Here is a 15,859-nt window from a genome sequence, read left to right on the forward strand (position 1 = left end):
CTGGCTTGTTTGTTCACAAGATAATAAAAATAGATACTTGTATTAAAAAATAAACTGATATAGTGTTATTAACCTTTACCATAAAATTCTGATTTGTAAATTACTTGAAATATACCTGATAATAAATAAAAATTTGCATATTTAATCTAGTTTGCACCATACCATTGGTTATTCAAGAAAACTAATATATATTATGTAGGCCACTATTTTATTGTATCCCTACTGCTAGTACAGCAGTAAGTTTACTGTAAGTCTATTGTATCCCAGTCAGCCTGATTAGCCCTGCCAATGAGTGAAAGGCCTCACTTGAACTGAATATGACAGATGTAGTGTAGTTGCCACATAATATATTCATTGCTTCCATTCATACATTTGTAGAAGTTCTATAACTAAATGTTTAACCCTATAGAAATGGACTTTTGACTAATCTTGTAACCATGAAATTATATATATATACACATACACACACACATACTAAATTCTGAACTCAGTAAGTGGTGTATCTGTATAAGTTTGACAAGCTTTTACTAAACATTACAGGTCTACTGGATGTAAAAATCAGATTTTTTTTTCTATAACACACATAAAGATTTGTCTGTGAATTTACAAAGCCTTTAGTGAATCAGTCTGAGTGAAAAGAATTTTCATTTTTAGAAAACAGTACTTCCTTTCACCAAAAAAGCTTTGATATTTTATTTGTTTAACACCTAGAACTCCTATCAAAAATTTTTATTCAGTAAAGCATTACATGTTTGTCTCTTATTTTCTTGACTCTTAAACTAACTGTAGCAAAGTCACCAATATAAAGTGAAATGAAAAGTTGAAAATACAATAAAATTAATACCATATCTTTTGTTTAGCATTCTTCAAATTATAACAAAGAATTGTAAATTAGTTATTCCAACAGCTTATAATCCTTCTCACATCTTTTAATATTATAGTTTTATTGCTGTACTTTCGACTCACTATCACACATAAAAAGCAGTAAATCACGGTAGGAATCCATTAGCTGTTTCTTGCAGCTTTAACATAACCACAAGATTTGGTTATGCATACTGCAAATTGTTGTTTTCCACTAAATTTTAAAATGTGTTATATGTAATGAAATAGTGTTATATGAACAACAAATTTCCATAACTCTTATACATTATTATTGTTTAAAGATATACAACTATAGAAATTTATATGCAAAAATGGCTCGTTTGGGTTGAGAAAATATTTTCTCATATAAATTTCTCAACAAGTGGGCTTCTCGACATCACTGATTATACAACTATAAATACAAACACAAAAAAAAAACAATGAATACTCATATCTTTTCACAAATATGGATTTTAGAACACAAAAAATGTATTAGTTATTAAAATAGAATGTCCCAAAACTACTGTAATTTGTATGGCTTTCTAAGTATGCTAAAAGTAGGTTTAAAAATTCTTTCTCTCTCAGATGCTGGAGCAGCAAATCTGCTCAACCCAAATCATATAGATCTCTTTGAATAATGGTTTTTAACTTACAAAAATAAACAAAGGCATTATATAATGTTACAATCTGCTCTTTCATTTGATTATAAACATGTCCATTAGTCATTTAAAGTTGATTAGAAAACATCTCAAAATTCAGAAAGACAAGGAGGTGGATGGGTTTAACAAGTTTGTCAACATCTCAAGGGTAGGAGATTTAAGTTTTAGATTCTTAATCATAACTATGTGAAGTTTGTACTTCTGACTGTTTCAAAACTGTACAAGTCTATTATGAATTCATAAATTCCTTATATTGAAAATCTAAGTTCAAACTCATCACACGACACAGGAAAAGAGAAGACTGAGGATTTTTTAAATATATTTTAAATTAAGAAGTTAAAAGTTAAATAATATTAATACAAACAATGTTTTCATGCAAAGTCCGTTAACACACATTCACATTAAAGTTGTTTAATTATGTTTTGAAATCAATGCTACAAAAAATCAGTCATGATTTAACCCAAAAATAGGGTTAAATGAGATGCATGCGGTTAAAGGACATTGTGGCATTTAATTCTTTAAACAGCAAGATCAGAGCATTTTTGTAATGGTGCAACTAATGTTAAGAGTTTATAGGTTAGCAAAATAATTTTTATTATGGTAATGCTTTCAACTGTTTGAAAAGTACCATGGGAAACTCGAGTTTGGTACTGTGTTCAAGAGATGTCTTTAATTCAGTATTATAATCACCTGTTTAATGGGTGATATAATTAAGTTTTGAGTTCAGTATTACATACAGCTGTCAAAGAAGTGTGTGAAAAGGTTTAAGATGAGTAATACAATGACCTATTTTATAAGGTGATATGCAGGGTGTTCAGAAAGTTACTGTGCACTCATATATTTATTAACAGACAAACTGCACAGTGACTTTCTGAACACCCTGTAGAAAGCCTTGACCTCAGTACATCATTCAGGCATTGAAAGGGTTGGGAGGAAAGTCAAGGTCAGTTGGATTAAATCATGTTAATGACTAATTTTAGGCAGCAACATTGTAAGTTGTGTTCTTAGCTTATACCATAAATAATTTCTAATTAATCCTTGATGCTATCAATGTTTCTAGCTAACACTCTACTTTCTGCAGGACTTTTTTCTAATAATTATAACATGGATGACAATTTTCTCAAGACTACTTATTTTGCTTTACGATTTTCTCAAGGTATTTCATCTTGACTAGTGCAGGGGTGAATATGCATTCACAGTTTCTAAAAAAAACCAACCAACTGGTCCTCTATTCCTTGTGGCAGATAACACAGAACTGCCTCAGCACTACATTTTAAAAAATCCACCATTTTTATTTTCCATGCAATGTAGCCACATATTGTAATGAGAAACCTTAAATGGATGTTTTCTTAACTCTGACACTAAATTTCAATGTACAGTAATTTTATGCTTCTAACCTTGTCACTTCTGTACCTACTAAGCAGAAAGAGTAGGATTTCCAATAATGAAGTATTTGTCATGGTAGCCAATGATATCCACTTGTGAGAAGATCCTAATCTCCTCTGACCAAGATCATCACAAACAATGCTTCATTGGAAACAGAATTTGAAGATAAAGCACAATAGTAAAAAAAGATGGTCACATGGTTGGGGACAAGGCTTCAATTCTGAATTATTTGTAACAGTGTTGTAAAAAAAAATATTTTTTCAAATATTGAGGCTTTTTGTTATGAAGTACCTAAATAGACAGGACAGAGCAAAAGAAAATATTATGAAAATAATTGAAACCAATTTAATCAATGTTTGTTTCAAAGTAAAATATCAGAAATAAATTATTTTCTGTTCCAAACAAAACTGTATTGTCACTTTTACCTAACCCTGTACAACCAGATCCACATAATGCTATTGCTTTCAGGATTGGCTGGTGTGTTGTAAAGATGGTTAATCAGAGTGAGAAACTACAATGTCTACAACAGGAACTTAGGAAACAGGTTTATGTAACAACTAAAATAGGGCTTTAATTTTAAAAAAATTAACGTCTCTGCTAAAAGATGTATGAATTGGATCAGAGGATTTTGTTGAAGTTGGATGTTAAATGTTATTGACTGCTTATATTTTAAAGATGTGAAATTAAGATTTTTAAAGTATTCAATAAGTAATATTAGCTTGCATTTGTCCAACACTTACCAGAGGTGAGATATCTTGGAGATTGGTAAAAATAGTTACCTAGTACAAAAAAATCAAAACAGAAGAATTTTTTACAGGACTTCTGATTTGGTTGTTGACAATGATAGGTATCCGTTCATTTATACCAAATGTGCTGCAAATACAAACATGCTTATTGTCAAGTAAGACTGTCCTTTCAAAATAGTGACTGAATAAATGTTTCCCTCAAAGTATGGCTAAAAAACTTTCTTAAGGTTGTTGATGAATGTTTAATCACACAGCATGCCAAAACATTTTAGAAAAAAAAAACATTTTATTTAAAATATATGTTTAGTGTTTACAAAAAAATGGAGGGAAAAAAAAGGAACTAAGCAATGACAAAAAATACTAAAGCTTACTTTTGGGATATACTTATGAAAAAATAAATTTATTTTATCTGTGCATATGAATGTTGAAACTTCATTTACAACAGTGTATTTAACTGTTTGGTCATAAAATATAAAACTAGTTTTTCTGATATACAGCAACATATTCAATTAAAGATTACTACAGTAAGATATGCTTCCCAAAATTAGACCTGCAAAAGAGGTTTTAAGACTTGGAATTGTTTTCACTTTTATTCAAGTGTTTGAAACTGTTATGGTCTGAGATAAGTTCCCATAAAAAAGAGTAAGTAAACTGGAAATAGATCAGTAAAGAATAATATAATCTTTTAAAGACTTGAAATAATGTTTACTTCCTTCCTTTAAAAGGATTGGAGAGTATAAGGTATACCTGTGAATTAAATATCATGATTTACTTTAGATCCTAGGGTCTACACCATATGGTCTTAATATAATATTCCTAGTCCACATGAATCTGTTTTAACTCTGCTACTGTTGCACTGCACGATTATTCTCTACGTTGTGTATTAGAAGTTCTGCAACTCCTCACCAAGAGAACTTGTCAGAAAAATCCAAACATATGAATTTAAGTTCACAATTTTGTCAAATGCAGAAAATTTAGTTATGTTGTTTCAGCATTACCTAAATAAAAAGGAAATCAACTAAATTATAAGTTTGAATAAGATGCAAACCTCATATTTTTACATGTTATCCTTTTTTATACTTGATTCACATACTAAAGAAGTCTATAATCAGGATTACCAACATGAACTATATCCATTACCAATGTTTCTGCACCAGGTGAAACACAAGTTTAACAAAATAAATGTTAACTTATTGCTATTAAAGTTTAAAAACACAGATTCTACTCACATTGAGAATTATATCTTTTGTCATCATAGAATGTTTGGATCAGGCTAGTAAAACAATAATTAGTATCTTACTCAGATATTTATAGAGAAATGTCTAACTGAAACATATAATAGCAACTGACAAGATTTATGACAATAATTGAGCTATGTAGTTTCTCTAAAACTTACATCTGACATCCAAACTTACTGAAAGTAATTCTTATTTTCAGTGTAATTTATATTTTCTAAAAATGATACTGTTCTTTACACAAAACTTTACACAACTGTAATCAAATACTGAAAAAAAATCTTGCATATATTTATGGTACCTATTATGTGTGTGTGTGTATACATATATTAAAAAAAGATATGATAAACATTAAAAATATATTTGAAATTTCATTCTACTTAGGAGTTTGAAATCAGATTATGATATCTGTACAGCAGTAAAAATGTTAAATAGGAAATTTAAAATACAAAAAAGGCTTTATTTACACATACTTGTAATTGATGTTCAGAAAAAGTTGCTTGTAACACCTATAGATTAGTTTTTGAATGACAGAATTTTTCATAAGGAAGCTATTATTTATTTTTAAAACAAAATATTTTAGATATAGTAACAGCTCTTCCTTCCATCTGCACTATTTCTCAGTCACTGGAAAAGATATCTGGTCCATCAAGTCATCAATACGAGCTTGTAATGTTTCCAGTATTTCTGTAGCAATAAATAAGTGGGTTTCATCTAAATCTTGAATAATGAATCTTTTCCCTAGTCCATTGCTTTCATCTAGATGAAGTAGAAACTGTCTCATTGCTGGATCACTGAGAAAAAAAAAAGAAATCAATTACTTCTCACTCAATTGAGTCTTTATACGATATAGCAGTTCCCTAAATTTTTTTATAATCTTTACAAATTTTAACATTAATTAGCACAATTTGTTCAGTGTTAAGAACTTTTCATAAACACTTCTTTAGCTTTATTATTACTCATACTACGACTTATAGAGTACTATTACATGTACTGTAGTACGACCTACATATTCAGTAACTTAAAATCGGAGGTGTAATACGGAGGTGTAATTTAATTTGAGCTCCTCTTCTATAGGTTTATTTATATTGTTATTGTTAACTAATATTATTTTTGTTTCTTTGTTGTCGTTTTACAAATGTTATTGAAGTTAGGCTTACCATTCCACAAGAATTCCTTTCATTACATGCACCATCTTTCTGTTTTAATAATTTATAAATGACGTTAAATAATATACGTGTAAATTACAGATCATTAGATATCAAAATTACAGGAGAATGAAAATAACGACAAGTGTTAAACCAATCACACAATAACAAGAGCAAATTATCCTAATGATAGTTTACTCTAGAAAATAGTTTCTTCACCAAGACTTAGCAAAACACACTTCATCGCAACATTCTTGAACTATCACGCTCGATTCTTTGATCATGAAAATGTCGCGGTGTAACAGTTTGTACCTACAAATATCGAAATCTCATTGGGTAAAAATCATCTGTCTGTTTGTTGTAAATTAATTATTCAAGTCTGTCAGTTATTTATTTTTATTTTAATGTTATTTTTGTTTATTACGTCTTTGTAATGAAACTATGTTTGGGTTGATTTATCTTTAACATCACCGGTCGCCCCGCAGTGACACTGGTATTTGGGCTATACTACTAGAAACGGGGCTTCGATACTTTATGTGAGCAGAACACAGAGAGCAATTTTTGCAGTTTTTTGATTAATATCAAACAATAATATAACTGGTGTGTTTATGTGTTCAGAAACTACCTGATAAATAAATACTAACACTTAATAACGTTAGTTCAAAAATATTAAGGTCAGTTATAAGTTACTTTTTAATGTTTCATTTTAGTTGCTAACTAGAGGACACATGACGTTTAAGTGAATCTAGAATACCTAAAATGTTCTAAACGACATCACAAAAATCTAATAACCTTCACGTATAACTAGAAGTTAGTGAATGAAGTATTCAGTGTATGATTGCTGAGTACTTGTTGATTAAGTATTAGTCAATGTTTCAGTTGGCAGAATCTCAGTCATTTGGGGAAGTAATTAGTTTCACTGGAGTACCTGAATCAATGTTAGTAATTACGTATATTCAGTTGCTCGATCACTTAACTGTAAAACTGTATGTTTATTTGTACGTTGGTCGCAGTATCATTAACGAGGTATTTCTGTTAAAATATCATTTGTAAACTTAGGCATGTAAGTTACTACAGTGTATTACAAATGAATGTAGTATTTATAAACGCTAACAATAAAAATAAACTAATTTGTTATTGTTAGTTCGACTGGACTTGCTCTTATTTTTGCTAGATAATTTTAAAATAACCCACCCAACGGAAAAACGGGCCCTGTCCTAGTACAGGGGTAAGTCTACGGACTTACAACGCTAAAATCAGGGGTTTGATTCCCCTCGGTGGACTCAGCAGATAGCCCGATGTGGCTTTGCTATAAGAAAACAAAACCAAACAAATGGAAAAACGTCATTGCAACAGCGCTTTTAGACCATGGATTTATAGAATTGGCATGAGTTAAAGGCATTAGTTAATAACATGTCTGTATCATATCTTCTATACACACAAACACTTATTATATGATATTGTTATAATGCTTACAGGATCATTTTGATCATTTGGTAAAAATAATGTAAATTGTAATTCACTTATACTTAATGACAAAGAAAGTGATTTATCTATTCTACCATAAATTACAAGTTTTATGTTTGTTGATAGGCTTAATTTACAAATTGTTATTGTTTTCTTAGCATAAAGTTACACAATAAACAATTTGCATTCTATCCATTACATGAAACTGAACCCCTAATTTTACAATTTTAAGTCTACGGATGTACTGTTTCTCCATCAAAAGGATTACCTTACATATAAAGGTAAGCAATAACTTACTTCTTAAATTTCCTCTTATGTCTGTGTACAAACTTGAACATATATAGAACTGAATTAACTAAATAACACGCTATCTGAAATCACTTAAAGAAGTCACTTTAGGACTTCCAAGCTCTTACCACCTAGAGTACAGAAGTCTAGACTGATCAACAGCACTAACAACCAGTCAAGAAGGATTGTAAGTACCAGTCACAACTTTTCCTGGCAAGTGAGATAACCAGTCTCTTTAGGTTAAGATTATGAACCTTTGGATATGAAGCCCTTTTGAGTTGGAATGTATCCTGCTAAGATAATCATGATTCTTGATGAATCCTAAGGTCATGTGATAGGTTGCCATGAGCAACTCATTAATATTCCACCTTGGACCTTTAATGAAATATTTTTCTGATTTCAGGGTCTCTGAGCATATGTACTTCTCTGCATCTGTGGTATATCAGTCAAACTGCAAGGATGAGACTTTGATCAGCACAATAGGTCTCTTAAAGAGAAACCAAGAAGATTTTGCATCTGATTCTAGAAGGTATTGTGAAAGATTGGTTCTTGAAAATCTTTAGGCAGGTAACAGCCTGGAATGTCTAGACTCTGAATCAGACAGTACAGTGTCTAGTTCTAAGTTTGTAGAGTCCAGCTATGAATGCCACCAAACATATGGAAGAGGAACAACAGGAGGATTAGGATGTAGTATCTTTGTGTTGCACTGCTGATTCAATCCTGTGTAGGATCAGAACCAAGGATGTGTCAGCTATGCAGTCAATCTGAAAATCTGAGTAAATTGCATTATAAAGTCTACCCTAAAATGGCAACAACTGATTGAGAAGATATCCAAGTGGATACCTTTGTTAAAGGACTTCCTGGCAAAGTCATGAGGCAAAAACTGGGTGTGAGGGACATATCATAACATAGACTAGTTTCTATTGTGATCTAGCATGAAATAATAACTTCAAACTGGCCATTAGAGAGGAAGAATATGCTGATGTATTTGTGGGACCAGAAGGTTTATTGGGCCAAACAGAGATGGCTTACCATAATATAGATATTGCATGAATGTATGTAGCTGAGGGAATAATAGTACCTCTGTATAGCTTGTATTTTGTGATTTAAAGCATATGACATCTACTGCACTGATGAGTTCTAATGATGTTATAGAAGTCATGCAGTAACTAACAGTTTTCTGTCCAGAAAGAAGTCAAATTAGCTCTGATAATTACCTTGATGACAAAGGATGAAGTCCCAGTCATGTTTTGTAATTATGGGCAGTCTGTTATTCAGGTTTATGCTAGAATGATCATGAGTATGGTAAATGAAGTGGGAGTAATTGAAGCTAGCAGTAATCCTGTGGTTGAATCTGTTGCATGGTGACAAAAAAAAAGTACTTGGCTACCAACGTATTCGAGATCATTGGTTGAGGATTGTGCAAACAATCTAGACATTATACAGCAAAAGAAAGGGGCTTGTTGGTAAAAGTTTGGCCACTTATTTATGGGACCTGATGATCATCTGGGGGAAGCAATGATGATTCACCATAACATACGTACACACAGTTTATGTCCAATAAATCAATGATCATGTAAACTTACTTGATATTGAAAGTTGTATTCTTGGTGTAATGATTGATTAATTCATAATATACAATAATCACAAATGACTCTAGTTAAGGATCATATACATGTTTGAACCCAGCTGAACTGACTGTATTACCACAGGTAATGATGGCAGTTGAGCATAGATCTACAAAATTTTCACAAGATATTGTTATGTTCAAATAGGAAATACCACCTATTATTTATGTGGTATATTGTCCTTTTTCATGATAACTTGTGGATGTTCTCCATTGTGGTTCATGCTCAGCAGTTCCACCCTGTAATAACTAGGAAAGGCTGCTTGAAGACAGTGCTTTTGAAAGTTGGTTAAAGAATGAATTTTCAGCATTAAAATGGTTTTGGTATGTGCCAGCTGCATGGGAGCAAATCTATATTCCAAAAACTGTTACATTAAACCACAAATGACAGTGGATGGGAAGTGCATGAAACTCGACAGTAAATTTCACCTGTATATCACAAGTAATCTTTTCATATGCTGGCTTTCCCATGGGTCTGAGAATGAGACCAATAAGTGAAAGGAGGGCAAACATACCATTTCAAACGATCAAGTTTAGTGACAAGAACTTTATGGGATGTGATACCCAATACTCACTGGATGTATAGCTGAGTACCTGAGAAGTATGTTGATTCTATGAGTAGCAAGGGAGCTCTGTTTTTTTTTTTAATGTATATTGATATATAGTAATAACATTATGGATGTTAATCCTACGTCATTAGATATCTATGTACAGAGGTTTAATTCATTCTGATTTGGCAATGATTATTTCGTTTATGATGTGTGAAATATAAATGAACTGAGTTTGATGATTCCTAGATGATCATACTATTGCTATTGAGAAACAACTTAGGAATGTAGCATGAGTGAGTTACCGAACAAATGTATGTGGGAACACAAAGGCAATCTGTAATAAATTATTAAAATATTTGACAATATATGATGGTACTATATAGAATGATACATGTATATCAAGCAGAAGGTAGAACTGCTTATGTAGGGGTGGCTTGGATTATTCACCAAAATATTATTTTAAATATCTCCTCATTAGAACTTTACAATATTATACAGTGTTTCCTTCCATAACAATATCCGTGTAATGGCTGAGTCATAAGTTTTAGAAATGTCTGTAAATATCATAAGAAAAAGTTTGAATTTTTTGTTCTTCTTTCTTTTTCTTCTTTTTATTGCATGATAACTCAAAAACCAACACAATGGTGTCAACCAATTTCATTGAAGCAGGAACAAGAATTTACAAATAGTTATATATATAACTGTTCAATCACAACTGAGTTTAATTTATCTTGTTTTTATTTTTTAACATTCTATTACACCATGTGTATGTGCTGTTAGTAGAGGTGATGCAAATGCCGTTACATCTATCTTTATGGCATTGTTTTTGATGGACTGATGTTACCCATTCCTAAATTTGTTTTCTTTTTTGAAAATCTTTCTTTATTTTAAATAAATGTGTGTGTATGGTATGAATCATGTATATATATGATCCTTACCTAAAGTCATTCGTGAGTATTGTATATCACGAATCAATCAATTATTAAACAAAGAATGCAACAATAAGTACCAATCATGTCGAGAGAAAAGATATGATCTCGATGTTAAAGATTGATGAGTGTAAGGTTAAATGTGATAACTACTTGAAAATTATTGTTAGAAATTACCACTAGGATAATGTTTCAGATTTTACATTTTTGATATATTTGATAGGTATGGATTTTGATGAAAGATATTAAATTAACAAAGAGACACACTGCATCTGAGAGAGAAAACACAGTTGTGCTTGGGGGTTTATAGGGCACAGTTTTATCAGAAACATCGGCATCGCTGGATATTTTGATGCCTCGTATAAGTAATTGTAATAATAAACATAAAAGGCCCGGCATGGCCAAGCGTGTTAAGGCGTTCGACTCGTAATCCGAGGGTCGTGGGTTCGAATCCCGGTCGCACCAAACAGGCTCGCTCTTTCAGCCGTTGGGACGATATAATGTGACGGTCAATCCCACTATTCGTTGATAAAAGAGTAGCCCAGGAGTTGGCAGTGGGTGGTGATGACAAGCTGCCTTCCCTCTAGTCTTACACTGCTAAATTAGGGACGAGTAGCTTTGCGCGAAGTTCAAAACAAATAAACATAAAATAGTAAAGTATAAGAAAACATGTTCAAGGTAAGGATGTTTATAGAATAACGACAGCTCTAGGAGGCACGTCGAGAAACTTGTTGCCATGTGATTAATTTATAGCTAGTTTATGAAGAACTGATGCTGTCAAGGATAACAGAAGAGTTATTTGAAACAGAGATTAGAGAAAGCCGTTGAAAAACATCCGTTATTTGTTTAGATTGGAACAAATAGACACTATCAAAGTTAAGAGGGGTTATTCAAGCTATAAACTAAAGATGAGAAACTGTCCGTTATATGTTTGAGTTGAAGTAAATTGACGCTATCAAGGTTAAAAGAGTTAAGCAAACTTAAACAGTAAAACCAAGGTAATCCTTGGATAGCGGGAAGTTGTGACAGTATGGGCTATGATGGTTGATTAACCAGTGTGACCCACGAGTTTTAGAGTCCACAAACAAGAAGAAACTCTGACCGCTTGACGACTAGTTGGTGTAAGTTATTATTACTAAATTAATTTAAAAAATCACAAACAGGAAGTCAGCCAACACCATGGTACCATGGATAGGCCGACAATTCCCATCTCAGCTAGTATAAAAAGTCATAGAACAGATGACAGAACATTCAAAATCTAGCAAACAATCCGAATTGATCTAATAATTCACATTTCATAGAAGGAAAGAAGATGTTTCTTACCATTAGTAGAAACGCGATTTCTCGTCCAAGCTCTTTGTAAATAATTTTAATGCTATTTTTTCTTAAACATCAATCATCGTATTAATAGAGTTAATTTGATTTCCTGTGATAAACATAAATAAAGATAAACTGTGTAAATATATATATATATACGTGTGTGTAAATATTAAGTGTTGATGACAAATAAAAAGTGTTATTGGAAGTCATTGTCTCAAGTCTCTTCGCCTTGTTTTAACTATAAACCCTCGGGTTTATAAACCTGTGTGTTTTATTCACCCGCCGCATCCTCACTTCAAATAAATATTTAATGTAACAGCAGGTGGTATTAGTCGAACTCCAACGGCTATACCGAAGAAAATCCACGCAGTCTGCCTTCAAGTCAGTGCGCGACCACGTTACAATACGTGTACAATAGTGCAAAAGATATTTCGCTTGAATCGAGTCAATAGCAGTTTGGATATCATGACAAACATAAACTTGACTCCATGTTCTATTTAGTTATGATAAAATGTTTTAAATCATATAGATGCATGTTTATCAAATACTTTCTTAATGCTGTAAAATTACAGGATACAATACTAAAGCATGAAATTATAAGTTGTACGTGAATTATAAAAATATGGAAGGTTTTGTATATTTAGTGAAAACTTTATTAATCACATTAATAAAACTAGCGTTAAAAAGTTTTGATCAATCAAAGACAATGGTTTTCATTACCTAACCCAAGTCAATTTATATGTGTGAGAGCCTGTTGCACTCTTAACCCCATACCTTCCCACTAGAATCAGCCATTGTTTATGTAACAACCAGGCCAAAGGAACATGCACTCCGGTTGTTTGATACGGGACAGCAGAGGTCAGAATGACTGTAGGTAGTTAGTTGGTCATTTGGACATCCAAAGAAGCGTATGATTAGGAAATTCTCAAAGTCTCAGGATACATGTTTTATGAATTATATGGTGGGTAAGTACACCAGAAAGCTATTTGTTTTGTGTTATTTGGCTAACATTTGAAGCCAAATTTTATGACCATAACCATAAATTACAACTCATTTTAATCTATACATTATGCAGAACTTTTGACCAGTTGAAACTCATCCGACTTTAACTTTTGTATAACACATCGAATTTTGGATGCTTCTGGTTATTCTGTTTTCCATCTAGTCAACAGTTTATCATCCCTTATTGCTACACGTATTTCTAAAGTATTTTATGCTGCATGATGAGCAAAAACATAATTGAAGACAATGGTAAAGAAATGCTGATTTAGCTAAAAACGTCAGAAGTAATAGACAATATGACCAGCATCTCCACCAATTTTTTCAAATTTAAAAATCAAAATCCACCAAAGTCAGAATAGTCACAGTAAGAGATTGCATAAAAGTTCTGTCATGAGAAAACTTAAGTACCACTTCTCTGTTTGAAGTGGGTAAATATGCATTGTAAATTATTCTTATTAATTTATCATTACTTTTATCAGAGAATATGTGTGTGGATATTTTAATGGAACGTTCTGTTGTTTCTATATGGTTTACTTTTTGTTTAACGGTATCATTTAAAGTTTCACTAAATTTTGTTAATTATCGTGAAAGAGGTTATGTTAGCGTACTTATTGTGGATTTGTTGTATTTTGACTGTGTTTGTTCTAATTTAGATGAAGAGTTTGATTTTTGCTTAATTATATTTTCATTCTATCATTATGTCTAAAAATATCCTTTTATTTTTTGTTGCATTATAATTTGTTCAAAGGATTTAATTTTAATAATGTATTCATAGATAAAGGCTTTTAAAATTATTTCATGTATGTGAAGAAATGACATAATTTGTTTGGCAGTTGGTTTTTGTCATTAAGTTTGTAATGTTTGATAGTCCATCATATCAAACTTTGTATAAATAGATATTGTTTTAAACTTTACACTACATATTCAAGGTATTTGTTCTTCTAGCTTAATTTCAGTAATTTAGCTAATTTCAGATTAACTTTACAATTTTTCTAATCAGTTCTCCCGTTTATATACTGCTCATGTGTTAGAGTTAGATCACTTCATTCTAAAAAGGGTAGGTAATTTTGATTAAAATTTTTCCATGTGTTTTCTGTGTTAAGCAATATTTTCGTCTATATGAGTGTGTATTTGCATTCCTTGTTGAAGGGTTTTTTTATGCGAGTTCTATGTTAAAGAACGCGTTAAGGCGTGCGCTTCGTAATCTGAGGGTCGCGGGTTCGCGCCCGAATCGCGCCAAACATGCTCGCCCTCCCAGCCGTGAGGGCGTTATAATGTGACGATCAATCCCACTTTTCGTTGGTAAAAGAGTAGCCCAAGAGTTGGTGGTGGGTGGTGACGACTAGCTGCCTTCCCTCTAGTCTTACACTGCTAAATTAGGGACGGCTAGCACAGATAGCCCTCGAGTAGCTTTGTGCGAAATTCCAAAACAAACAAACAAAATCTATGTTAAAGGATATTTGTGTGTCATATAGCTCATATTTATTGCTGAAAAGTTTATTTTTATATGGCGTAATGTGTCTTCACTAATTTTTCTTCACATTTCTTTATTATGGAATGTATTTGTATCACATTTCCTTTTTTAGTTTAGTTAAATGTTTTTCCTTTATAAAAATCTAATGTGGTGATTTTAAATTATAACTCAAAGGTTGTATTTTACTGTATTTCATTGTTGAAGATTATGTCGTTCATATTACATGTAACATAATAGTTTATAGGAAAGAAGGAAAGTTAAAATGATTCTTGACCATGCCACAAATTTAAGAGTTATTGGACGAGACTGAAAGAAGAGGAGATAGGAGAAATGTACAAGCATACTAAATGTTTCTTCTTGTTTTTAGTTATATACGAATTTTTAATGTAGTGTGTTCACTTTGTTTCTATACTGTCTGGCACAAATACATCACGAGAACATACGAGTTATTCCATTCTAGTTACCATGGAGTTTGCGAAGATAGGCCATTAATAGCGATGTTTCCACTGGCCAAGTAAAAAAAAAATTCTAGAGGTTAAAACTTTTACATGTTCAAAGTGCATGGTAATGCTTGTTATTTATGGATAAAACACAGGTTTCTTGTGTCGAAGGAAGCATCGGTTTTAGTTAGAATAAATTTACATTTAGCTCTACTTGATTTGAAATGTGAGTCACTTTTTGGAACATCTGTGGTATTTTCAGGTAAAGCTATTATATTTTAGAGCAACACCAAATAAATAAGCTAAACAGGAGATTCATACAGGATATGGAAATGTTAAAATGGTACTGAAATTTGTGTCTCCTGTGTTAATGTTAAGGAACGAAGAGACTAGACACAAAGTCTTAAATAAATTGGAAATAATCCTTATTAATACACTTAAAACTAAAATACAGTTTGTAGATTTGCTTATGAAGCAAAATATTGTTGCTTCTTTACTTAGACTTCTCAATGATCACTTGAAGAAGATTAAGTTGAATATTATTCAGTGAAGACTGGAAAGATGCTTGGCTACCAAGTAATTGTTCATTCTCATTACACATAGGCGAGGCCATGATCTCTAGCTATTATCTGTACAATCAATGAAGAACATTATCCTTGAAATCTTAAAACAAGGTCACTACAGGCAATGACTGGTATCACCCATTTTGAAAATGACAAATGGTTT

General features: G+C 31.8%; 1 protein-coding gene across 2 annotated transcripts; it reads right to left on the reverse strand.

Annotated features, from left to right (window-relative positions):
* Positions 1-3,918: 3,918 nt before the first annotated feature.
* On the reverse strand, positions 3,919-6,363 carry Tfb5 (transcription factor B5). 2 transcript variants are annotated; one of them, XM_076512237.1, is made up of 2 exons: positions 6,255-6,363; positions 3,919-5,681 (listed from the first exon to the last, which is right to left on the reverse strand). In XM_076512237.1, the coding sequence occupies exons 1-2, from the start codon at positions 6,317-6,319 to the stop codon at positions 5,501-5,503; spliced, it is 246 nt and encodes an 81-aa protein (XP_076368352.1). In that variant the 5' UTR covers positions 6,320-6,363; the 3' UTR covers positions 3,919-5,500. The 2 variants fall into 2 exon arrangements, with proteins under 2 accessions (XP_076368352.1, XP_076368353.1); XM_076512238.1 differs by having other exon boundaries at positions 6,048-6,321.
* Between the last annotated feature and the right edge of the window lie 9,496 nt (positions 6,364-15,859).

The sequence above is a fragment of the Tachypleus tridentatus genome, chromosome 7 (assembly GCF_004210375.1).
Source record: "Tachypleus tridentatus isolate NWPU-2018 chromosome 7, ASM421037v1, whole genome shotgun sequence".
Lineage (NCBI taxonomy): Eukaryota > Metazoa > Arthropoda > Merostomata > Xiphosura > Limulidae > Tachypleus > Tachypleus tridentatus.